Source organism: Rutilus rutilus (assembly GCF_951802725.1).
Source record: "Rutilus rutilus genome assembly, chromosome: 18".
NCBI lineage: Eukaryota > Metazoa > Chordata > Actinopteri > Cypriniformes > Leuciscidae > Rutilus > Rutilus rutilus.
The window spans coordinates 3,796,482-3,822,816 of NC_140231.1; the positions used below are offsets into that span (position 1 = coordinate 3,796,482).

At 38.6% G+C, this 26,335-nt stretch overlaps 2 protein-coding genes across 2 annotated transcripts in view; both read left to right on the forward strand.

Annotated features, from left to right (window-relative positions):
- The first annotated feature begins 611 nt into the window (after positions 1-611).
- Positions 612-9,484, forward strand: LOC311276606 (prolyl 4-hydroxylase subunit alpha-2). Its single transcript, XM_084386392.1, has 8 exons — positions 612-773; positions 1,232-1,302; positions 2,920-3,019; positions 8,073-8,123; positions 8,609-8,668; positions 8,767-8,835; positions 8,951-9,047; positions 9,205-9,484. Exons 1-8 carry the CDS (start codon positions 741-743, stop codon positions 9,273-9,275), a joined length of 552 nt encoding a protein of 183 aa, XP_084242518.1. The 5' UTR covers positions 612-740; the 3' UTR covers positions 9,276-9,484.
- A 487-nt stretch (positions 9,485-9,971) lies between these two features.
- Positions 9,972-26,335, forward strand: part of jakmip2 (janus kinase and microtubule interacting protein 2) — a 47,348-nt gene continuing 30,984 nt past the window's right edge. The window contains exon 1 of the mRNA XM_084386846.1: positions 9,972-10,172. The gene's annotated coding sequence lies outside the window, so the exon portion shown is untranslated. The remainder of the gene's footprint in view (positions 10,173-26,335) is intronic.

The following is a 26,335-nucleotide window of genomic DNA, read 5'->3' on the forward strand; positions in this document are numbered from 1 at the left end:
CTCTCCAATTCTCATGGGCCTTTGCTGAAGTATCAGAGGTGTAAGGTCAAACCCTAGTTGACTGCAACGTCACTACATCGACACAACACTGAGTGAGGAGTAAAAGTTGTGTGGAAGTTACAGAAAGTCAGCTGACCATTAGAACTCGCTAGATCGAGAAATTGCTTTCCAGTTTTGTATGTAACATGACTCAAATCAAAATGTATTTATAAATGACTTTAAAAACCACAGTGTACCAAACTGCTGTACAATATTACAAAATAAAAAAGAACTGACTTTAACCCTATTTTTTAAGTCTGCCTGCAAACAAAGTCATTTAAGTAAGTTACCAGGGTGATACAGCAAGTGTATTAGAGAACTAAATATTCACTGGAGTTGCTGAAGTTTGCTAGGTTATCTACTGGGCTAATTTGGGCTAATATAAGATAACATGGCTATCGATGCAGCAAAAGTTTTCATAAAACAAACATTACACATCAAAAGTAAATGTTTTACACTTTACACAAAACAAGAATATTGGAAAATTGGTATAATACTGTAATCTAAAGTGTTGAAGATTAGATTGAATGTGTCAGTGTGGAGTAAAATTGCATTATGGCTTATAGACGCCTCAGAGAGAGAGAAAGCTGGTGTGCAGGTACAGAACAGGAAGAGGAAACCCGCTGGTGCTGTTTAAAGAGGAAGTGGAGTGGGATCAGCCTACGATACTACGATACCATGACTTTCTTTCTGAAGGAGAAATGGACACCATCAAAACACTGGTCAGGCCAAAGGTACATGCAAATTGTATATAAAAGGTACATTAAATGCCGTTTATGTTTGATTAAGTAGCACTACAACATGTTCATCAACTCTTTATATAAAATAATTACAGCAGGTTACATTTACATATTTTAAACTGCTCTTTTAAAGTATTATTTCAGTGTAGACATGTTTACTCTTCTCCTGCCATTGACAGAACAGAGTAGAGGCTCTGTTCTTTCTTTTAATATATTGCATGTTCAGATGTTCATACAATAAAATATTCAGATGTTCATTCTCAAAATATCACACTGGCCAGTGTGTATCAGTGTGTAGGGGAATTATAGGGAATGTACTGTATATGGAATTAAATACATTTGTAATTGATTGGTATTATTGATAATTGTCTGTACCATTTTTTAAATGAATATGTATTATTAGTAATTAACAATATTCATCTAATGCAACACAAAACTCTGTTTATATTAAGCTTTCCAGAGCTAAAGTCATAGATCCAGTCTCTGGAAAAAAAGTTTCTGCTGCATCCCGTGTGTCAAAGAGGTATGTGTAAAAACTCATTTACTCACGCTCCTGTCTTTCCAAAACTGTATTCTTCTCTTTCTTCTGTGGAACATAAAAAAAAGATATTTTGAGAAATGTCTCAATGTTTTTTGTTTGTTTGCTTGCTTTGTTCATACAATGGAATTGTTCATTCCATTGTATGAACAAAGCAAGTAAACAAACATTGTTTGATGAACATTGTCATTGTCGTTGTTTGGTTCCCAATTTTCTTCAAAATATCTTCTTTTGTGTTCTGCAAAAAAATGTTTACAGGTTTGGAACCACATGAGGGTAAGTAAATGGCAATTTATTATTACTATTATTTTTTTTTAGGTCGAGTATCCCTTTAAAATCAATGCGATTCCTAGATAGCCTCACAAATTTAGCAAAACCAAAGTGCTAGTGGGTGAACTTTTTTTCTTCTTCTTCTTTACACTTTTCTTTGTGTTTACATCCTTTTGAACTTTAAAAAAGTATGTATGACAGCAATTAAATCATCATTACATCATTTTTTGTAGTATCACAGCCAAGACAATAACCATTCACAGCCAAGACAATAACACTATCCCAAAGTTTGCATAAAATAGGTAGATGGAAAGGTCTCAGTTACACATGTAACCCTGGTTCCCTGAGTAGGGAACGAGATGCTGCATCCTGAGCTGATGCTATAGGGCAGTGGTTCTCAAACCTGTCCTGGAGTACCCCCAACACTGCACGTTTTCTTTGTCTCCCTATTCAAACACACCTGATTCAACTCATCAGTTCATTATCACATGGGTTAATGAGCTGATGAGTTGAATCAGGTGTGTTTGAGTAGGGAGACAAAGAAAACGTGCAGTGTTGGGGGTACTCCAGGACAGGTTTGAGAACCACTGCTATAGGGAATGCCTCCTGCTTGACTTTGTCTGAAGTAGGTCTGTAATCACGCCCAAAGTCTTCCTAATGAAATCCAACCATGCAGTAGACTGGATTTAAATGGTGCTGTTCACACCACTATGCGAAGAGCCTCAACTTAGAGGGCCCTATTTTAAGGATCTAAGCGCATGGTCTAAAGCGCCGGCACAAGTGCACTTAGGGCGCGTCTGAATCCACTTTTGCTAGTTTAACGACGGGAAAAATGATCTGCGCTCCCAGCGCATGGTCTAGAAGGGTTGTCCCTATTCTCTTAATAGTAATGGGTGTGTTTTGGGCGTAATGTGCAATAAACCAATTAGAGTCTCATCTCCCATTCGCTATTTACATGGCAGAATTTGCAAGCGGGAAGACTGAACGCGTCTCCAGAGATCAAACAGATCTGCTTGTGGTGTGACACCCTTCCCCCACATTTTATCTATTTGATATACAGTAAATAATAGTCATTGGCATGACAAATAATTGTACATTTGTATAATATGCAGAGCTTAGCTGTGTACAGTGAGTTATGTTATTAATGTCAAGGTTGAGGACTCATGTGCAGTGGGAACTAGTATGTGCTTATAATAAAAAAAACTAAGCAAAACATGAAAAACAGAAAGCTACTCCGTTAGGGAATACTTATAGTCCAGGGCAGTTAGCAGTTGAGAAGAAGGACATAGGACATTTAGTTCTTAATATGATTGTCCTCTTTATGTCTCTCAGTGCGTGGCTCTCTGAAGATGAAGATCCTGTGATCACACAGGTCAACCAAAGAATTGCTGATGTCACTGGTCTAGAATTGGAGACAGCAGAGGAGCTCCAGGTATTCACAGTTTTAACCCAATCAAAATGCTTGGTTGAATTTCAAGCATGAACTAGTATAATGGATTGATCTGTATAGCATGCTAATTTTAAATGGCTGACTTTCAGTCCATGAATATTACAGAACTGGATCAAGGCCCTTAAGACGCAACTTTGGGATTTATTAGCTATGTGCATTACCAAAACTTATATAACACAAACGGAAGTATGGCAATTATTTAATGCACATGGTATTATCAGATTTTTTGTAGGTCTGTGTATGTAGAGACCATAATCAAACATGTACTGTAGGTCACATTATCCATTTTATGGGAAAGTTTCTGACAAGAAATTATCTCGGGGTAACTTGCGTAACCCATCTTCTCTGAATAGGGAACGAGACGCTGCATAGTGATGACATAATGGGAAATGCCCTCGGACGGTGCTGATTGTCTGAACCCATGTAGAATCACCCCAATTTATTGGCTGATGGCATGGTCTCCGCCTCAGCAGCACTACGTCACTCATATAATGAACGCGACATCTTCTCCTCAGATTTTCTACCGTAGAAGCCCCCTTAGCAACGTTAAGAGCTTGGCAGCAAATGCAGTGTCTCGTTCCCTATTTAGAGAACATGGGTTACATATGTAGCCCAAGAAGTTATTTTTCATAGGTTCACTCAACTCAACTGTGTTGCGATGAAGCAATGGGAATTATATACCACATATGCCAAGCTAAGGGCTGCCAGATCTGGCGCAAAGAACTTTTTTTTTGGATCCAGACCAAACTCAACCAGGACCAAAACGACTGGTTCATGCGGAAAAAAACAGGTCCCGCATCCAAATCCAGGTTGTAAAACTTGATAAAAGTGTGCGGGTAGGGCCAACCTGTCACAACACAAATGTCCTCCAAAGGGACTCCTCTAAAAAGAGAGAGCCTGCAGATCCCCCACATGCTTGAGAGAAGTCAACACTAGCAAAAACAAGGGTCAGAATCCGGTCGGGAGGAGGCAGCATGCGATTTATGTATGACACCACTGCTATGTTGTCCGTCCTGATAATAACATGAGAGCTCTGCCCTTGAAGCACCCCAACCAGTCAGGGAGGCGTCCATCCTGTTAACCTAACGGGGGCAGACCACACCCATCTTGACCCTTTGTAACAAAAAGAGAGGCTCTTTCGACCTCCAGAGAGCACGAAGGCAATGGTGCTCGATACTCTCAGCAAACGGAAAGCTGGCTAAGAAGGACGGATGCCCCCGAGTTTCATCCACCACAGGAACAGCCTCATGTGAAGCAGACCCAACGGCAGCACAGGAGAGTCTGCTGCCATGAGACCCAGAAGTTTGCGGCATGTGTCCACTGCGACATGATGGTCGAGACTGAAACAAAAGGCAGGGGCCAAGGAGTGGGAGGTTAGCTGGCCCTCCTTGGCATGAACTGCATAAGGGCAGCAGATTGCGTCTTAGCCAAGCACGCACAGAGACTGGAAACTGGAGCAGGGGCCAAGCGGGCCTGCATCAATAGTGAATCGAACTGGACACCCAAGAAAATGGTCCGCTGAGAAGGTGTTAAGACACTCTTTTGAGCATTCAGCCTGAGACCAAGAGACCGGAGGTGGTGGAGAAGGACATCCCTGTGACGACACACTAACTCCCTGGATTGAGCCAAAATGAACCAATCGTCTATGTAATTTAGCACACGGATGCCCTGGAACGTCAAAGGGGCCAGAGCTGCATCCATGCACTTGGAGAACGTCCACGGAGCCAAAGCCAGACCAAATGGAAGAACCCGATATTGGTATTCCCTTCCCCCAAAGGCGAACCTGAGGAACCTTCTGTGACGTGGAATGACCTGGATGTGGAAATAGGTATCCTTCAGGTCCATGGTAACAAACCAGTCCCCTGCTCGGATCTACGCCAGGATAGTTGTTAATGTCAGCATCTTGAATTTCCCTTCGTAGAGGGAAAGATTTTGACGAACCAGTTCCAGTATGTTACGCAGACCCCAGCCCTTCTTTGGAACAATGAAGTAGTGCCTAGTAGTAGTGAAGTAGAAAAATCAGTAGTGCCCCCTTTAGGAGGAGAGATGTCACTTCCTGCTGTAGAACAGAGGCCTCTAGGGCGCTTTTTGTTACTGTGGGATGAATCCCGTCGAAGCAAGGAGGGTTGTGACGGAACTGGAGAGTGTATCCGAATTGGATTTTGTGGAGAACTCAACGCGACACACCGTGGAGTGACCCCACAACGCTGAAGCAGCGGGTGTATCTGGCTGTTCAGGTCAACGAGCTTACGATGGCGCTGGCAAGGCATGGGACGGGCACGAGCTCCCCTAACTATGCGAGGTGGGGGATGTCACAGTTCATCACTCTTCCTAGAGGTCTCTTTCCTGTGTGCAAGGCGGTCCCTGGGGGCGAAGGCAGGAGTGGGAGGTTAGCAGGCCCTCCTAGGCATGAACTGCGTAAGGGCAGCAGATTGCGTCTTAGCAGTTTTCCAGTAGAAAAATGTTCTGCTTTTCACGAATCTCAGAAAGATTTAACCAAAGACGGTTGTTGACAGCTACCAAGCCCGCCATGGATGTCTGCTTGTTAGGCCTTAAGAATGGCCATGGTATGCGCCATACCTGCCTGCCCAGTCGCTGAGTGGTCCTACAGGGCTTAGAAGGAAGAAGAGGGCAGTACTTCCAAGATGGAGCAAAAGAAGACAAAAGATAAGTGGCCAGAGTGCTAGTATAGCCCTGCTCCACAGAACCAACCAAGTTGGGGAAGCCAGAGGCTGCTGCATTCGTTAGACGAGGGTCTTGAGATCTCATGATGAAAATCGCTGAAAAATGGCAGCTTTCTCCGAAAGGGGTGCGAATTAGATTAGCCGCTCAGAAAATGCTCGTCATGCTTAGGTGATTGAGAGTCGCGAGGTTCGTCCACAAGCTCAGTGTAGACCGCAGAAGGCCAGGCTTACTGGTCACTAAGCCGTAGGCCCAAAATCCTCAGAATCAGATGCCGTGGTGAAAAAAACAGCCTCCATTCCAAAGGAAACGGCATTGTGTGCCTCTGGACTGGAGTATAAATAATTGTGGAGAAATTTTACAGGCGAATCAGCAGGGTGCGAGCGCTTGGGTGTGAGAGAGAGAGAGAGAGAGAGAGAGAGAGAGAGAGAGGGAGAAACTGTCCTGCTCGTTGCTCAACATCCGATCCCCAGGCCCATTCGTGACAGGCCTCAGCCATGTAATTTGCCACAGAGCGACGGGAGGGCGGATGAATCCTTATCAAAGCAAAAATGCCTCGGCCGGAGAGTTTAAAATTGCTGGCTATGACGAAGATCCATGTGCTTCACTGAGAGTAGAACGAAGCAAGTTCCACTGAACTAGATCGCTAGTCTCTGAAGCACAAATTTAGTACATCCAGTGAAAATAGCTTAAAGGTCCCATTGCATGGATTATTTTATTATTTTAGAATGTTTCCTGGGGTGCCCTTATAATGTTAGTATGTTTTTTAGATCAAAAGTTGTTATAATTTAGAAATAAAAGGCATATTTCCTAGCCTGATTTTAGCCTCTGATTTGAACGCTGTGTTTGTGTCTGCTGTGAGACTTCAGTGTAAACGCCCACTGCTGTGATTGGCTGTGAGACTTCAGTGTAAACGCCCACTGCTGTGATTGGCTGTGAGACTTCAGTGTAAACGCCCACTGCTGTGATTGGCTGCTGTGAGACTTCAGTGTAAACGCCCACTGCTGTGATTGGCTGCTGTGAGACTTCAGTGTAAACGCCCACTGCTGTGATTGGCTTGACATGCTTACATATGAAATAGCTAGCATTACATGTGAAACTCTCTCGAAAACTTTTACTATTACAGCTATTATACGTTTTTACTATTACAGCTATCGGGATTAACGAATCGTGAGTATTTAGATCTATTCCCATCACATAAAAGTGCAGTGATGAGCATTGAGCAGATGACAGTCTGTTGATCACGTGAATGAAGATCTTATCATTGCAACACAGTTTCTGCACTCTCACTAATGATTTCACCAATGCAAACATGAGGTAAGTACAGTAAGAGCTTCGTTGTGCAGTGTAACAGCGTCATTGAATTCATAACGAGTTTTGGCAAGTGTCCAGATAAACTCGCGCTGTGTGATTGACAGCTTGGGCGATTGGAAAGGGATTGTTCTTTGATCGCTTTCTGTATATATATTAATCACAGTTTAAGTAAGATTATTATCATCCTACTAAGAGAAACGACGTGAAGTTGATCGTTTAGTCACTGGCTTGATTTACTGATGCATAAACAGTATTGAACGATTTTGAGAGAAAGATTATCTGTCTGAACTTGAACAATTACACATCAGAAATTCACATAAACCCGCTGGTTCTTCAGAGGCTCGGATGAAGGAACTAAAAAAATACTTTTGTGTTCATTTGTACATCCAAACACTGAGCAACTGCCATGCTTCGCTCGTTTGCAAGCCATGATGTCTCTGGAGGAAAAACCAATATCGCGCTCGCGTATATTCTCATATTCTCATGGGCAGGCAAAGAAGAGAAAAGGGAGGTGACCTTTCCCCTTATGACGACATAAAAAAGGGAAGATTTCTAGATTCGCCCGTCTGAGCTTTCATTTTCTCAAAAATACCCAGGGCTTGGTTTACACCCATCAAAACGTCTAGCCACTGGGGGACCATAGGCAGGCTAGGGGAACTCATATTAATGTTAAAAAACCTCATAAAGTGAATTTTCATGCAATGGGACCTTTAACTAGTACGGACCAGATAAACCGCTTCTGAAGAAGAAAATCTGAGAAGCAGATGGCACGTTCACTAAATCAAGAGTGAGTGACGTAGCGCTGCTGAGGCCATCAGATAATAAATTGGCGTGATTTTATACGGGTTCAGACAATCAGCACCGCACAAGGCGTTTCCCATTGCATTATCGCTTCTCAGCGATGAGTGAACCTGTGGAAGAGAATGTACAATGCACCCTGTTTGGTTCCTCAAACATTCAAACAGAGGCCAGAATTGACTGGTCATGTGGGAATTTAGTCGATCTGTAACTACAAATGCACTTTTTTTTTTTTTTACAGATTGCAAATTATGGAATTGGAGGCCAGTATGAGCCACATTATGACTCAAAGGTAGTATGAAAGTGTTAAAGTCCCCGTGAACCGGAAGTTGCAAACGACTTTTCTCCAGTGTTGTGACGTATTTCCCAGTGAAAAGGAATATTGAACAGAGAGCAGGGTTTTACTCTAGCGCTCCTCCTCTCCATCTCTCGCTCATTACAGACTAACGGTTTGAGGGGAGTGGTTAAGCGTTTCCCAAACCAAGCCGTCAAATCTACGTCATCAGGGAAGGTCCTCCAATGCAGAGGGGAGGGGCATTTTCAGATTTTGATTAAGGATTATGAAGCCCAAATTTTTTTTTCTGTGTTTTAACTTGCACAGATTAATTGTTCACCACAAGACGAGTAATATGCGCTAACAAAGTAAATAGGGGCCATTTTGATTTCAGTTGGACTTTAAAAATTGTTATTCCTCTGGTCCTTTGTGAAGATATGTACCTGGACTAGAGCATGCACTGTGTTTTTATTTCATAACTTTGTTACAAAATCTCTCCACAGTTGGCAAATGACTCAGACTTTCAACTCAGAGGAGGCCGGATTTCTACTGTCCTAATTTATGTGAGGTGTAATCTATGGAGTATAATCTAACCAATCATGTATATATTTCAAATAATTCCCACTTTCCAGATTGTTGACAGTTAACTACTTGATTTTAGATGAGTGATGTGGACATTGGTGGGGCAACAGTGTTCCCAATCATTGGTGCAGCACTTCAGCCAAAGAGAGTTAGTTGAAGCACCTTCATTTACCACACAGTGACAATGATTTCATATTAAATTGAAATAGATGAAATGACTTCCTTTAAGCTGTGCTCACATGTTCATGATTCTGTTCCATAAGGGTACAGCAGTGCTGTGGTTTAACCTGCTAAGAAATGGAAATGAAGATGCCAGAACTTTACATGCAGCATGTCCTGTGTTTGTAGGCAGTAAATGGGGTAAGTGTTCTCTGAGGTTTGTATTGTGAAAAAGAATTTATTTTTGAAAATCAAGAAAACACAACCAGGTCACATTTCATCCCAAAATCAAAGACACAATATATGTGCACTAGACTTACACAATGTAAAACTTCTTCCTTTGAATTCTTCATTCTAGTTGCCAACAAGTGGATTCGTAGCTATGGGCAAGAGTTCAGAAGAAAGTGCTCTACAATCAAATCTGATTAAAAGACCCAAAGCAGACCTCACAGAAACATTCATGATCCAAGTATGAGATACAGTAAGGAGACAATGTGATGTCAAGGCAAAAATGGATTCGAACAATTTAATTAGAGGAACACTTTTTGCTTTAATGTCTGTAACTTGAGTGTTTGTTTTTTTGTGATATGATGTTTCTACATTTATCTGCTTCAAATTAAATGATGTGGTGGGATTGTAACATTGCGAGATAGGCATGAAGACAGAGAAAACATCAAGGTTTTTGCAAGAATTTAGTTTGTTATTGAACTTTACTTGTTCAAAATTAGTTTTATACCACACAATGTTATACAATATACCATTTATAGCATCAGTCCCTCCCCCCCACACCTCTATTTCAATTCAATTAGATAAAAAAATATATTTTAAAACAGCAAACAAGGTGAAAACATTTTTGAACAAATATATAAAACATATGCTAATAACTCAAATGAAAACTTAATTTGTTTGTGTGTGTGTATACAGAAGTCCTGACCTCTGATTTATTTACCTTGTGTAAGGTGAAGGGAATCAATCTATCTATCTGTCTATCTGTCTGTCTGTCTATCTGAGGACTGCAGTGAGTAAACTGTGAATGTAATGAGGTCATTTTGACAGTACAAGGGGGCGGGGTTACGCAGCATCATTCTGACATTCGAAGGGGGCGGGGTTACGCAGCATCAATCTGACATTCGAAGGAGGCGGGGTTTCGCAGCATCATCCCGACAGCAGAAGGAGAAGGAGGGCGGTGTTACGCTGCATCATCGGAGCTTGTCGTTTTATTGTACGGCTGCTGATGCTGAGAGGTCGCGATGAGAAATATGTAGGACCATGATTGTGGATTTGAGGTTTGTGGACTGTGGCGCATCGTGGCGGATTGTTTTCTAGGTAAGCATAGCTTTATTCTGGGCGCATTTGAGTCTCTGCTGTTTTAACCGTATGTGTTCGCCGTCGCTGAGATGTGTGAATGAATGTATTACCGCAAGGCTTATAGAATGCAAATGCAGATGGGTGGAAAACGGCTGAAATGAAGGCATGCAAGAAAGCAAGCTCGGTGTGTGTGATTTGGTTGTCGTGTGATGTGTTATTTTTGTATGGATATGTGAGTGTGAATGGGCGAGCTCGGCCTGCATCAGGACGCGTGTGATTCAGCCCTGCAGGCCGTGATGAGGAGACACTGATGCGGTACATTACCGGTTATTATGCAGTCACATACATGTCTTCACTGATGCTACTCATATTCAATAGCATCCAGCTCTCATCAAAGAAGGATCATTTGACAGGCCTAAGGCAGTCTGTCACATGACATCTACTGCTGTGTCAAAACGAAACCTATACTACTGAAAAGACTGGGGGAAAAAGCATGTTGATATTTCAAATACAGTATTTAAAATTATCTTGCGAAATGAGGTTTAATACATAATAATATGGCTATACTAAGATGGCGTAAAATACGGCTGTTGCTGTTCATCCCTGCTTAAAAATGCTTTAGGATTGTGTACAGTCCTTATGAAAAATTTACCATGGTTTAAATAAGACCAGAAAAAAAAAAAAACATGGTTGTTTTAGTTAAACCACGGTAACCACAAATTAACCATGAGTTTGCTGCACTAACCATACTTTAACCATGGTATTTGTACTAAAACTGTGGTTATACAAATGGAAAAAAACACAAATCCACATTAAAAAAAAATAAAAATAATAATGGTTAGCCCTTTTCACTTTTACCATAATAAAACCATGGTTAATTTTAAATAAGAATCAAATAAGAATCACTTAAAATGGATAAACTGTAACTTAGAATCTTAGAATCCTGTTGAATATTGCGTAATCTCCATCATAACTCTACTTGTGTTGTTATAAAATGTCTTGCTTTAAGTTAATAACAATCTCTTGGGAAAATGTATGAGTTTTAAAAACCCACAAGATTTTCTTTAAATTAATTTTGATGTCTTACAGTGGAATTTTATCCTTTTGGGAATCATGGAAGTCCTATTAAAACTTAGTTTTAGTTGGAATCCAAAAAAGTAATTTCCATTAAGGATTTTATTTTTATTTTTATTATTTTTTAGAATTGGTTCCAAATTATGATAGAAATAATAATAGGAATCCTTAGCATATTTAATAGGGACCCAAATACGAGCTTCCATTGAATTCAATCAAAAGTGAAAAATCAGTACAGTGGCTGATTATGTGATTCGTTTTTATATTAAAATGCTTATTGTTATTAAAAACAACATTATATATATATATTTTTTTTACTCTATAGATTAACTGTTTGTTAGTCTTCAATATATTACAAAGAAAACAAATGTTCGATAAGCTTAATGGTCAGTGTGCTTTACATTTTACAGGTATTGTTTTTTAGCATCTTATTAGTATAACCATTTAAAACATATTAATAATAGATATTAATTGTACATGAATCTGAATATATCTGTTTAATTAAAACTCTGAAAGACGAACCAATCAAAGTGTTGTCAGTATGATTTTGGGTGATTTTTGAATCTGTGATATTTTCTTAAAAAACTAAATCACTTGAGAACAATTGTGTATAGATATTGTAGATAGCTGATCATTATGCACTGGTTTAACTTACATTAAACTGAATTATTGTCAGAGACTGTTTTCAGAGAAACCCTTTGAAACTGAATTGTATTGTGTGTTATTGCACAGGCCTCCATTTCCGGCTTACCAGAAAACAGGGATTTTAGGATTTTTTTTTTTTTTTTTTTTGATTGCGTGGGTGAACCTGACCCAAGCATAGTGAAGTGTTCTGTAACCCTCTGTATTTGTGTTTGTGGTGTCTGGCGTTTGATGTCAGTGGATGTAAAACTGGGTCATGATGCCAGTGTGTTTGTACTTTTGCCCCATGCTGACAGGAAATGGGCCAGTGCGGCTGGAAGACTCTAACATCCCATTAACATCCCAGTACCTCCAATAATGTTCAGCTCTTGCTCAGTGAAAACGTCTTTATTCATCAATTTGACCTTAAAATGCTAAATTTCAGTCTGTTGATTCGTCACATGCAGATTTATAAGTGGTGTTTGCAAAGGCAAGCATCACTATTAATGCACACTTGTAGATTTTACAAACTTAAGTAGTACAGGGCGTAAGAAAGATTTGAAAAGTGGAAGTAAAACACACCAAACCTCTGTTTTTATTTACTTTTATGTATTCGATTTGTTTTTAAAGCTTATTTAGGTAAATCTGGCAAGATCTTTTGTTGCTTTGTAAAATTGGGGGCATTTCATTTCATTTAAGTGGCTTACTCATTTGCCAACAAAATATAAAAGAGAAGACATACAGGAAGAGATACCTCCCTAAAAACGATAAGGAAGCTGTAGATTTTAACAAAATATAGTGCTTAACACAGAATTAAAAACAAAAATTGTAGCATAACTGTCAGCAACAATTTGTTTATGAAATAAGAGTTTAATGTGCACATTTGAGGCTTCTTATGTAATATTGAATAAAATATATAAAGTAAAAAAAGAAATCGCAAATTGAGGGATGCACGATATACATCACCCACCATATCGGTATCGGTTGATGTATGTTAATTTTTTAAGAAAATTTGGCTGATATATTAAAGCCGATAAATAATGGATTATTGGAAATATGGACATTTTAGATGTGCACTGTTCATCAACATGATGGTTTTGAAAAGGAAACGTGCAACATGTGCAGCGCAAGTCTGTTATATAGGCTTCATAAAGTTATAATGAGAACATTATAATTGTGTGCTTGGGACATGGCTTTTAATGGTGAGACTTTTGTTTTTGTTATCAGAAATTTAATTTAGATTTATCCACCAATATATCGGTTATCGGCTTCCAAATATAAAGAATTATCGGTTATCTGTACCGGCCAAAATGTTCATATCAGTGCATCCCCACGCAAATTGTTAATCAATGGCAGAATACCATGTAGATACTGAATGACTCACAGTGCTTGTGTCCTTATACTGGTTACTGAGAGGCTTTAGAATGAATGAGTGACATGGTTGTCATAGAGACGACACTACATGACAAGCTTGCATATAGAAGTTGAGCAACCACCTAGTCACGTTTTAAACATGGGGAAATTTCGAACCCGGAGAAATGTTTTTGGTATAATTTGCTTTGGAGTCAGGGTGCAGTGTCAGCAAAAACTGTGGAGGGGTCGTGTCCCCCACATCCTCCTGCTACGTCCTTCTCTAAGTGTTACTTACCTTCTCACTATTTACAAATGTTTTCTAAGATCTGCGGCGTGTAGACACGACCACAACAGAGCCCTCAATGTCAACAGAGACCGCGTCCACTAGACAATCCCCTGTGAAGGCCTCGTCGACACGACAGCCATCGGCACTGATCCACAAGATCCACAAGGTCCTTTACACAGACCATCTTCTGCTCCATACCGGCATGAAGAATCCGATCTTCAAGCATAAAGAACTGGATGAATATTTGAGTGCTGCAGTCCACAATCTGATTTCTGACTTGTGAATCATAATCACACCACGTTTGTTCGCTGGCCAGAGGAGAACCCTACCTTGTTTGGTCTGGATTTTCGGACTTTTCAGTTTGATCTGAATCAAAACTACAGGTGTGAAACCTGCCCCGGACCACGGTCCGGACCAAACAGACCAAATTTGGTCAGATGAAAAGAGGTAGTCTCGGCCCGGACCGAACTGAACAAAGGTTTGGTTCGTTTCTAGTGTGAAAGCATTTTCTGTATGGTTCGGACTTTCAGACCATTTACAGGAAGTTCTGGTGGTTCCCGCGTAGCCTAAACAACTGAGAGAAGAAGACAGAAGAAATAAGGACACAATTATAAATCACCCGTGTCAACTCATCTTTTGAAACAGACGGCCAGTATGGACTCAAATTGCCACTCACCTTGGTCTCTCCCCAAATGGAGGTGCCAGGGCTCGCAGGAATCGCTTGCAATCTTCTCCTCCTTTCCTGCCGGCGATGATAAAGCATTCGCACAACGAGGACGTTCATTTGCTGAATTTGAACTAGCGTAGAGTATAGTCGGTGCTGCAGGGAGTAATGCCGTAAAAATAACAGTATAATGGCAACGATTTGCGTCTGTTCATTCATTCTTGTCAAAGTTACCCGCCGAATTGACAACACACTGACGTCAGACGCACGTCCGTTTACAAACCAATCAATGTCAAGATGCAGCCCATATAGATGATGACGACAGGACGCAAGTACGTCATGAAAAGTTCTTTAGTGCGCTCGCATAATTGCAATGTGAAACCAAACCAAAACTAACCGAATGTATAAAATGTATGAAAACATGAACTTTGGTTCGGACCTTGGTGCGGACTTTCAGGTGTGAAAACGGCCTGTGATACGGATGTGCGTGCCGTCACCGTTTTCACAGTTTCACGTTTTTGTGGTTTACACGGAGATGATAAGGGTATCGGTTTCAAAAACTTGCCCTTTGAAACCTACTTCAAAGTTTGCGTTCTCAGGACACCAGAACGCTGTTGTCATGTAAATGAACAGCCAGAGCACAATAAAGTTTTCTATTTTCAGTTGAAAACGGTGTCGTGTAAGCAGCCCCTAAATTAATAACTAATGATTTTTACAAAAGAAATGAATCAATTAAAAACTTACTTGAAGTAGTCAATAATTGTATCCCTTGAAACTCATCTTTGATCACCAAAATTACATATTTAAATGTTTTTTCCTTGAAAAAAATCTTCATGACTTAAATAGCTTGAATGTAACACTGTACCTCTGTGCCTCATTTAGTATGCGTGGTTCTATGAATATGCAAATGAGCCCCGCCTCCACTCACTCACTCAGCTCAGAGATCCACTGGTTGACGATCACACGTTGATCTGATTGGTTTCAAGGTAGTTTGTGACGTCAGAAACACCAGCGATTTCAAAGCGTGTTTTTGCAGTTTTAAGGAGAAAATACTCAGCAATGGTGTCGATTGAATTTAATCTTATGGTTTGTCTTAAAGCATATTAAAAACACCACATAGACACATAAACAACATTAAAAACTGGATTTGCACCACAGGGGGACTTTAATCTAGATCTGCTGTACAGCTGAAACAAACTTTGTTGCATTATTTTCCTGTTATCACTGTAAAGCTGCTTTGAAACAATCTGAATTGTATAAAAAGCACTATAGAAATAACGTTGACTTGACAAATATAGTTTTTTTTTTAAATAATAGGCCATATAATATAACTGTACTTTTGCCTTTTCTGTACAAGTAACATGAATATAAGAGTGTGCTAATGTGATTATTCACAAAATATATACAGCAGTTAATGTAATTTCATGCATCCGTGCTAATTTGTGCATGTGATGTGTTAGATGTGTTAGCAGATTTACAGTAAATGTTGCACTTATAGAATGCAAAGCTCCTTTAAAAAAAGATGTTTCCCACTTATACTTAGCATGCATAAGCGCTAAAACCAGACACATTCAGAGGGCTTTATGGATGCAGAACCCTGTGATAGATAGACGGCTAAATCCGACCGGATGCACAGCTAATCTGGAAGGTCTGCAGACAGACGGGAGAGGAGAAATCAGATTATTGCCCCACACAAATATATATTTTTAAATGTAGCATCCAGTGGCTACAGTGTGCGCTTTTGTGATCCAGTCGTTTCTGGGTTAATATGGTATTAGTGATAGTGGGTTATGGTTTTGTACAGTCAGTGTGGCGTCAAGATGCATTCTGTTTTTCTAAATAGTAAATGATTGTCTTTCATGCATGTGTACAGTGATTAGTTATAATAATGAACACTATGCATGATTAAAGTTAGCATAATCTGCTAAAAGTAGAATTTGGTGTACAAATAAACCTAACTCATTTGAACCTGATGTCCAGAGAGGCAATCCTGAGACTGATATTATTACTCCATGTTAACTACATGTTATGAAACAGGATATGACAGAAATGTATTCTTAGTTTTACAGTATTGGGATATGACAGTATGTTTGGATGAACTGAGCTTCTCTGGAGGAACAGAGCATCACGAATCTAATGGATTTTGCTGTCAGACATGCACAGTATAATCAAAACATCTAAAGCTGTTAAATCTTAGATTCTGGTGGGCAGAAAGATTAACCAAACTATCAGCTGGTACAAATTACATAACCGAGAAGATCAGTATCCTCTGCCAAAAAGTTTGTAGTAAGAAAATATACAGTAAATGTACCAATTTCCCCAATGATATCACAGATTTTTTTTAAATAAGGGACAAGAAGTTAGTTTTTAATATTTAATAATACATTAATAATAAATAAACTGATATATTTGTAGACAAAAGGTCTCAGCTGATGAACAATGTAATTTTTCTAAAAATGTACATTTATTCACTTCATAAGACGCATTAAAAAGCATGCTAATTTAATTTGATCCATCCGACAACAGTGTAAAGTCTTCAGTTATGTAATAAAAAAGCTAAGTGGAAAAATACATTCTCCAAGTGTTTTTTCCTGGGTTAGGGTTATTCTGAACAATCCAGTTCCTAAACTCCTTAGTTCTCTGCCCTCCTTTATAATATTAAACATATATAACCAATGTTCTTAGGTAAGTCAGATGTAATATCATGTAGTTCAGTTGATGGTTTAATATTTTAACACAATAAATGGAAACATGAATGAAATATTTCTTTCAAAATGTACTGAAACCTTTATCTGAGGATGTTAAAAACGGGAGTTGACAAAAAATGACGGAGTTGACAGAGGTCCAACGGTTACAACAAATGATAGACAACTATTTCTTTAAGCTAATATTTAATTTAATACCACAATCCTTCCACTGGTTGTAGCGTTACAGTACGTCTCATTCTGGGTCTCCAGTGGCTCACAGAATACAAGAATCATATGTTAGGTTGAACGTAATGGTAATCATTATTATGCACCCAATGTAAATGTTCCCAATGTGAATCTAAATATCTGTAGCCTTTAACTTTAAACCACATCAATTATGTTTTATTTGTGCGTGACCTGCATGACTTGATCTAAAAAAATAAATATATATATATATATATATATATATATATATGTGTACAAATTATTTATTTATAATAACAACTGCAATATTCCATAAAAAAATAAGGGTAACACTTTACAATAAGGTTAATTAGTACTAAGAATAAACAATACTTCTACAGCATTAATTAATCTAATATTAATTTCAACATTTACTAATACACATGATTAAAATGAATCAAAAATGATGATTCTTATTTTGGTAACACTTTACAATAAGGTTCATTTGTTAACATTAGTTAATGCACTGTGAACTAACATGAACAAACAATGAACAGCTGGATTTGTATTAACTAACATTAACAAAGATTAATAAATACTGTAACAAATGCATTGCTCATTGTTAGTTCATGTTAGTTAATACATTAACTAATGTTAACTAATGAACCTTAATGTAAATAAGGATATAAAATATACATACTGTACATAATATCACTATATAAATAGTTTTGTGAGCCCTTGTCAACTCCATCAGCTTACAACGTTTGACGGATTTGACAAAACTTAATATTTTTCCACTTTAACCACATGTTGTACAGTGGTGGGATGATGGAGTTGAAATGTTAAAGCTGTGACAGCAGAGACTTCAACATTGTTCGTATATAAAATATAACAAAATAAATACATAAAACTTTCGGGACTATGTGTCCTACTGTGAGATGCACAATGAGCAGGAAACAGGAAAGGGGTCCTCAGAGTTAAAGCTGACCACGATATTGCCTGATTTATTCACAATTATAAAAAAATCCTGAGTTGACACAAAAGTGAGGACACAACTTTAATAGGCACTTTTAAAATTCAAGATTCACTTTTTTTGTATTGTTTGATATATTACAGATCTCTTTGTTTGGCAGTTTTACATTACATCTCTAGATATTAGTCCACTTGTGTTTAGTTGTCAGTTGTCCCCTCAGTTGAAAAGTGCTGATACATTGTGTATTAAAGTGATGAGTGTGCTAAAACATGACAGATTCTGTCAGACTCACCCTTCATTTAAAATATTCACATTACTCCCTTGCTTTGAGCTCAGTCGTGGAACAAAACACCCTGCATGGATGACCTGTGAAATATATATTTTCACACGATCACAAGACAGTGAACATCTCTAACACAATCTGCGCCCATCTCTCTGTGCTTGATGGTTTCAGTAAGTACTTCGGTGCGATGGAAAATGTCTACAGAACCATTATAGATGCGTTAGGATCAATATTGTCTTCTAAAGTCATTGTGGCAACATTTCTATTTTTGGGTGCACTGCAGCCAATTCATTTTGGATTCTAGAAAAATACAATTATTTTATTTACAAATACCGTATATGTGAATTACCTGCTATGTAGTATAAGTCAAAGTCAGATTGTGATATTTCTGGTCTGTTAATAAGACTGCCAGACCTTCACAGAGAAAACTACAGTAATACAATTTCTGTCATGACAGCTCTCTGGAGTTCTCTTTTTCACTAGGTTTGCTTTTGAATTAATATTAATGTACAAAAATTACAATGTGCAGTTTTATTTTAAATTCCCACAAAAGCACCCAGCGCAATTGACTTTGTACACCGACGCATGTATCATTCCTATTTTGCACCCGTCGGTAAATTAGCAAATGCATTTGCGCTTCCGGGAGCGGTTCAGCGAAAAGAGGAGGCGTGTTCCGGCGCAAACGTTCCCTGGTGCTATTTTGCAGTTTCAGAAAACAATTCTGCCACTGACCAGGAGAAACCTAATCTAAAGTCAGTGGTGTGTTGCGCATGTTATTCATATGGCGCATTATAAGGGCGCATGCTTGGCCATGATCAATGTAGCGTGTGCACTAGGCTTGGGCGGTATTCGAATTTTGAAACCGTCAAACCGCCTCCCTATTTTACCGGGGTATACGGTATTACCGTGACTAATTAAAAATTATGACATAATGGGCTCAGACGGCGTCACCAAACTGTTGGCTTGTGCCTACACCGTTCAGAAACTGAATGCCAGATCGGACAAAAAAACAACAACAAAAAAATCAAGCCCAACCCCTGCACGTTGTGTCTGAGTCAGGCCGACGGCATTAACTGTTATTATGAGCGGAGCCCACCATTATTCAACATAATATCTGTGTGCGTGCAACAAGCAAGAAGTGCCTTTGTAATCCGGTGACGCGTGTCCATTGATTTTTATTAATAAAACTTTTCTGCAAAGATGGAAGTTGACGATCGCATCTCTGTAGTGAACGCGCCTATAGAGAGAAATGCACATCGTTACACAATCAGAGAGTGGCCTTTTTCTTTTCGTTTTGAATTGTTTCGTTTAAAGAAATTGACGATCGGCATCTGAACGCTATAGAGAGACATGCACATCATGGATTACAGAGAGTAGGCTAGTCTATTTATTTTCGTTTTGAATGGTTTCGTTTACTGAAATTGACGATCGCATCTCCGTACGCGCGCCTAGAGAGAAATGCACATCGTGGATTACTTAGCCTAATCAGTGAGTAGTAGCCTATTTCTTTCGTTTTGAATTGTTTCGTTTAAAGAAACTGACGATCGCCATCTCTGTATGAACGCGCCTAGAGAGAAATGCACACCATTGATTAATCAGACTATATTTCTTTTCGTTTTGAATGGTTTCGTTTACTGAAATTGACGATCGCATCTCCGTATGAACGAGAGAAATGCACATCATGGATTACTTAGCCTAATCAGTGAGTTGCCTATTTCTTTCGTTTTGAATTGTTTCGTTTAAAGAAACTGACGATCGCCATCTCCGTATGAATGAGAGAAATGCACATCATGGATTACTTAGCCTAATCAGTGAGTTGCCTATTTCTTTCGTTTTTAATTGTTTCGTTTAAAGAAATTTCAAGCTTTATTTATTTGTCATGTCTGTGAGGCATAGCCTTTTTTATGAGATTTCAATGCAAGTGACAGCGGCATGCCCATCATGTCATGATTATATTAAATCCAGGCAATTTTGGTTGATGAAAACTTTATAAAAATTTAGATACAATTTATACAAAACGAAATTCGTTTTAAAGAGGCCTTTTACAAAACTAAATTTATTGAAGTGGTCAAATCGTCTGACTCCCGATGCATCCCATCTTATTTGTGCTGTTCACTTTTCATAATCAACAAAGATGGAAAAAATAACATTATAATATTTTAACAAATACGAAACTTAATGCGCTTATATCCTGGCAGCAGTGAGTGGGCGGTTGTTTCGGAGATGCGACATTAGGTTAGAGGTGTTTACATCTCTCGCGGTCACCTTTTTATTGCACAATTTACAAATTGCCTCGTCAGTATTTACCGCCTCTCCCTTCACATTCGGTTGGAACCAGAAATATTGCCAAACTGCAACCACACATAAGCATTTTTTAGGCAATTAATAAATTATATATATTATAGGCTATATAAGTGCCGGTAATGACGGTATTGAAACTGATACCGGTGCTATTTTAAGATCCCGCGGTATCCGATATTACCGTAATACCGCCCAACCCTAGTGTGCACAACGCGCATACACGTTGCTCATCTCATCTACACACAGACGCAGCAGTTCTCAATTTTTAGAAAACCATACATTATTACAAGGAAAAATATTAACACACGAGGGAAATCATTGTGGTGTCCATGAAGATGTGAAAAAATTAAAAATAAATCTAGCTTACACATTTACCCAAATTATTATACGCCTGTTTAACCGAAGCTAATTTGGGTGTGTTTCTCCATCCCCATACAATGTCACTTCTCTGTGTTTTACGGCCCTGACGAGAACGTCGGTCTCCTCGGCTGTGAACCGCTCCTGGTGTGCGCCTGGCAAATCAGCCGTTATAATAGCAATCCGCCGTGGAACAAGCGCTCCTGCTCTTAAAGGGAATGTGAGATGTCGCTCTGATTGGTTTATTTCACGTTACGCCCAAACCACACCTATGAATAATGAAGCTACTTCAGACCAACCCATTTTAGATTTGCGCCGAGATCCGTCCACAAAGTTACTTGCGTTTCACGCTTGATACTTGCGTTTCAGATCGTTAAAATAGGGCCCCAAATCTTAAAAGTATGTTTATTTTTTTTACTTTTATAAATTTAATATAAATTAAAGTTTTAAATTATTATGTAAGGAATAATTGACGACAGGCCTTTGAATTGACCAAAAAATGCACACCTGAGGTTGTAATGCAGCCTTGACGCGAAGTTAAATGCATTTATTAAAGAGAGAGACAGAGACAGAGATTAAACGTATGTGAATTATCTGAATCTTTGTGTCTCTCAACAGTGTTCGGCAGAAGCGTAAGTTGATCAGCTTCAAGAACAGCATCGTTATTACCTCGCCAGTGAGAAGCAGGGCCGGATTGGGACACATTTTCAGCCCTGGAGTTTCATGCCTTAGACCGGCCCACTTTAGTTCCCGACTGACTATTAAAATAATGTAATTAAACCCTCAGTATATAAGGCCCAATCTTTCAAGGGATATCTGGCACTTCCCCCAATATGAAGCTTGTTTCCGCCACAAAATAAAAATAAATAAATGATAATTGCGACTTTTTATCTCACAATTGCGAGTTTACATCTCGCAATTCTGACTTTATTTCTCAGAATTGCGAGATACAAAGTCAGAATTGCGTGAAATAAAGTCGCAATTGCGTGTTATAAAGTCAGAATTCTGACTTTTTTCTCGCAATTGCGACTTTATATCACGCAATTCTGACTTTATAACACGCAATTGCGAGTTTATATCTCGCAATTCTGACATTTTCTCAGAATTGTGAGATATAAACTCACAATTGTGAGATATAAGTCCTATTCTAAGGGGGGGGGGGGGAAGACGGACTTTTATTTTTCTCAGAATAGTTTATCTCACAATTCTGACTTTATAACACGCAATTGCGACTTTATATCATGCAAATCTGACTTTATATCTCCCAATTGCGTGTTATAAAGTCAGAGTTGCGTGATATAAAGTCACAATTGCGAAAAAAAAAAATTAGAATTCTGACTTTATAACATCGTAATTATATTCATCGTATTTTTCAAAAATATCATTTTCTATTCAGTGCAATAGTACACAGGGTTTTATAAATACAGAGGTCCCAAAAGTGATCTAGGGGGATCGGGGGCATAGCTATTATTTTTCCACTGTCATTGGCAAAGAACATCTGACTGTGTTAAATAGGAATCCATTGTAATAAAGTTATTCTCATTATTATGTAATAGGCTATTGCTCTACCTGCTCTCCTCTCTCATCTCCATCTCCTTCTCTCGTTCTTCTTCTCTCAGTCTCTTTATCTTTACCTGTAAATCTCCCCTTCCTGAAGATGAGCTTAGATTGATACAGTCTTTGTAAAGTGATTGTTTATGTCGGTCGTTTAAAATTTCTATCGTAAAACAGCCGTTTAGTTTAGCCACTTGCACCTTATCTCGTGAAGCGTCGCGTTGGGATTCGCGCGAGGCCGTGGCTCGCGCTTCTGTGAACTTAAATCCCGCTTGCTTTGATCGGTCATCTCAAACATTTTGCCATTGCCGAACGAGCGGCGTTTGAGTGCTGAAGCAGCTCAGATGATGAGGTCGGTTATCGTCGCGATATGCGAATCATTGCAGCAGGTAGGCCTAATATTAGGCAATTATTTCACAACGTTCATTATACACTCAGGAAAAATTACCGAGGTCCGGATCTCGGAGACCTCAATGGTCGGACGGCCCTGACTCGTAGGCTATTTGGCCACATTAGTTTCTAGAGATATTTTATTATTCTGGCCTTTTCAGCGCCGCCTTTGCGCCTAGCTATTATCCATGTTTTGTATCTCTTATTTTTTGTTCGCACATCTCTAACAAAGTGACTTTATTTTTATTTTTTGTGGGGCTGCGATAAAATAATTAAAACAAAAAAATTGTGGGGCTGCGCTATGACTGGACCCATAAGGAAAGCATTCAACCCAGTGCCATGACAACACCGGCCCTCCTGGCCAATAAAACAGACCGGCCCACCGGGAATTTTCCCGGTTCTCCCGATTAGCCAATCCGGGCCTGGTGAGAAGTGTCATGTAGCTTTTAAATAGCTAAACTATTTTACTGATAACATCATCAGAGCAGCGTTGACAACACTTTTCTGTGCGAGTGTGTGTCCGTAGTGTATGTGTGTGTGTTTGTGTGTGTTTGTGTGGGAGAGAGAGAGAGTATGTGCTTTCTGTACATAATAAAAAATAATATTGTCGCAAAAAACATGGAAATAATTTGTCGTTTTTATCCTATTGTTAACTATATTTATTTTCTTGATCAGTGTTGTTGTGGGTTTTGGTTATTTTGCTGTTGTAGTCTACAAGGACCTTTGAAATAACTCAAATCATGTGGCGAAGTGATATATGGAGCTGTAATGCGGTCGAGACCTGCCTGGAACTACTTTAAATAATTGCACACCTTAGAACGTTTGTCAACCAATCAGATTCAAGCATTCAGCAGCCCCGTAGTATATATTTGAATAATCTTTTTTTGTGATTTGTTTTACCGTCAGCATTTTTACATGCACTATTTTTTGTCAAACGGAATTCAGTTCAATTTCAGAATCGGAAAGTTCTGTTTATATGAACCCTAAACATTGAAATCCAATTTGGATTGCATGCATTTTGAACAGAACCAGAGCTACCATGATTATAATTGATGTTTTTGCCTTGATTTATTGAATTGAAGCTGACATTTATCACAAAAGCTTTTTTTTTTGTGTGTTTGGTACATATTCTCTTCAGGTCTACAACACCACTTTCAATCCAATCAAAATTTCATTTGGATCAAGCTCAGTCTGATTGATTGAGGTGTTTTCATGAAGGCTTTTCAGTCTGATGAGCCATTATGATAGTCATAATAAAGGATTATTTGGGTGCATGTAAACGTTGGGTACGGTCATATTCAGATTCAGAGACCAGAATATCATAAAGATGCGTTTTTTTCCTTTTTTTCTTTTTCCTTTTAGCAGCCTCCTAACACCACCATAAAGATCAAAGTCATTTGAAACCACCCTTCCATTATTATTTTTACCGTTTAGGTTTTGTTAGATCCTCTTATTTTCAATGCTTTGTCAAATGCTTCATGCTGTCTTGCACCACCAGCACATCTTATCTTTATTTGTTTCAGGTGGCTGGTGTGTTGCACTGTTAGATTAGCTCCAGAAACACTGTCACAGTCTTCATTCACAATCTCTTAATCGCCGCCATGCCTCATCATCATCATAATCAATCACAATCTCTTAATCATCATAACTCCTCTACGTACGTAGTCTGTTTATGTAACGAAGGTCTTCTTGAGTTTGTCTCGCTGTAGAAGTAGAGACTGTCTTGGCTGTGAAGTGTGTGACACTAGCAACATCCCCTGTTGTTTGCCTAGATTTAGTCAGCTTGTGTGACACAGCATGTGTGTGTGTGTGTGTGTGGGAGACTGGTTCACTGCACGTGTTGTCAAGGCAACTCTTGGCTATGCTGTCAAGCTTCTGCGGTTTACAGTTGTCTCCTCAAAAATTCAATAGGAGAAAGAAAAGCTGTTTATTAATAATAGTACTAGATGGTTTCCTATTCAAGTATTTTTTGCTATGAAACTGTTTGTAGCATTTTTTCTAGTTGTTTTAATTTGTCTACTAACAATGTCTAGCAGTGTGTCAGTATAACTGAAAAATAGCCAGAAACTATTGTATTATATGTGTTTGTGTGTATAAATTCATATCTGCAGGCTGTCGGGACACATTTAAATATTGTGATCAAGCATGTCGTGAATTTTGCTTATTTTGTTAAACATTTCATAATTTTTTTCTTTATATTCTCGGTTTTTGCTTTAATTTTTTTTCTTTTTTTCTGGATTTTCTGTTTGTTTTTAATGTTTTTTTTTTCTTTTTTTTTTTAAATGTATCACTATTGAATCTTTATTGGATTGTGGACATGTAGTATGTTGTTCAGTTTTAGTAGACCCTGGTTTGGTTGGCCATGTGATCAATGTAATCATGTGACTTTTTTATATTAAGATGGCTCCTGCACTACACATTATTATCTATGCTTAAAAATGCTTATTATTATGAGTTTTGCTTACTTATGCTCATTAACACTGCTTATGTTGCACAAGTGCACAAGGTTTGAATGAGACGCACTAAGCCCTTGATCACTTTGACATTTATTTTATTTGAAACCCCTTTTTTTACTTATGAATTTGTTTTATACACCATTCCATATGCATTTAAATTGTTGGAGAAACTATAAAAAAATCCTATAGAAAAACGAAAATAAAAAAAATAAAAAAATAAATCAATAGTATACACTTTGACTGTGAACAGAAGGTAGCTCACTGTCAGAAATAGGGGTACAGTAGGAGTCCATTTCTGTCCCCCAAGGTACAATCTACACTAACGTGCCCCATAGGGCTTATTATTGGACCTCAAGGTACATATATGTACCTTTTTGAGGGTCAAAAAGCATTAAAAGGTACATATATGTACCGTTTCTTTTAAAGGTTAAGGTACAATATTGCACCCTTGAGGGTACAGCCCCAGTGACAGACCATTGTACCCCTAAAGGTACAATTATGTACTTTATTTTCTGATACTGTACAACTAACCCTCAACCAAATCCTAATCCTACCCTAACGCTACAGTAAGTACATGTAGTTGCTTAATATTACTCAGTGCTTAAATATATAATTACACTGAAACAATGACACCTGAAAATAAAGTGCAACCATATTTAAATGTAAAGTCCAATAAAAATCAAGATGGTTTATGTTTATTTCACTCTTTGTTTAGATCGTAATATGTAATAATATATATATTTTTATGGATTTTCGTTTTTGTTTAAGATTGAAAGTGTGAATCCCCTCCTATAGGCCCATTTTCCTGCATCACACCTGCCTGGAAGTGTGTAGTGATCCTGAACACCTTGATTCGCTGGTTTGGGTGTGTTTAATTAGGGATAGAGCTCAATTTTGCAGGACTGGACACCCCTGGTCTGGTCAAATGAAATCCATACTTAAAGTATTTGAAAAAAAGTAGCAAAAATTAATTATGAAAAAATAAATAAGACATGGTCC

Excerpts from the sequence above, each read along its gene's own strand:
- LOC311276606 (XM_084386392.1), top strand. The coding sequence starts at position 741 with ATGGACACCATCAAAACACTGGTCAGGCCAAAG. Across the intron at positions 1,303-2,919 it reads GCATCCCGTGTGTCAAAGAG|TGCGTGGCTCTCTGAAGATG; the intron begins GTATGTGTAAAA and ends TATGTCTCTCAG. Across the intron at positions 8,124-8,608 it reads AGCCACATTATGACTCAAAG|TTGGCAAATGACTCAGACTT; the intron begins GTAGTATGAAAG and ends ATCTCTCCACAG.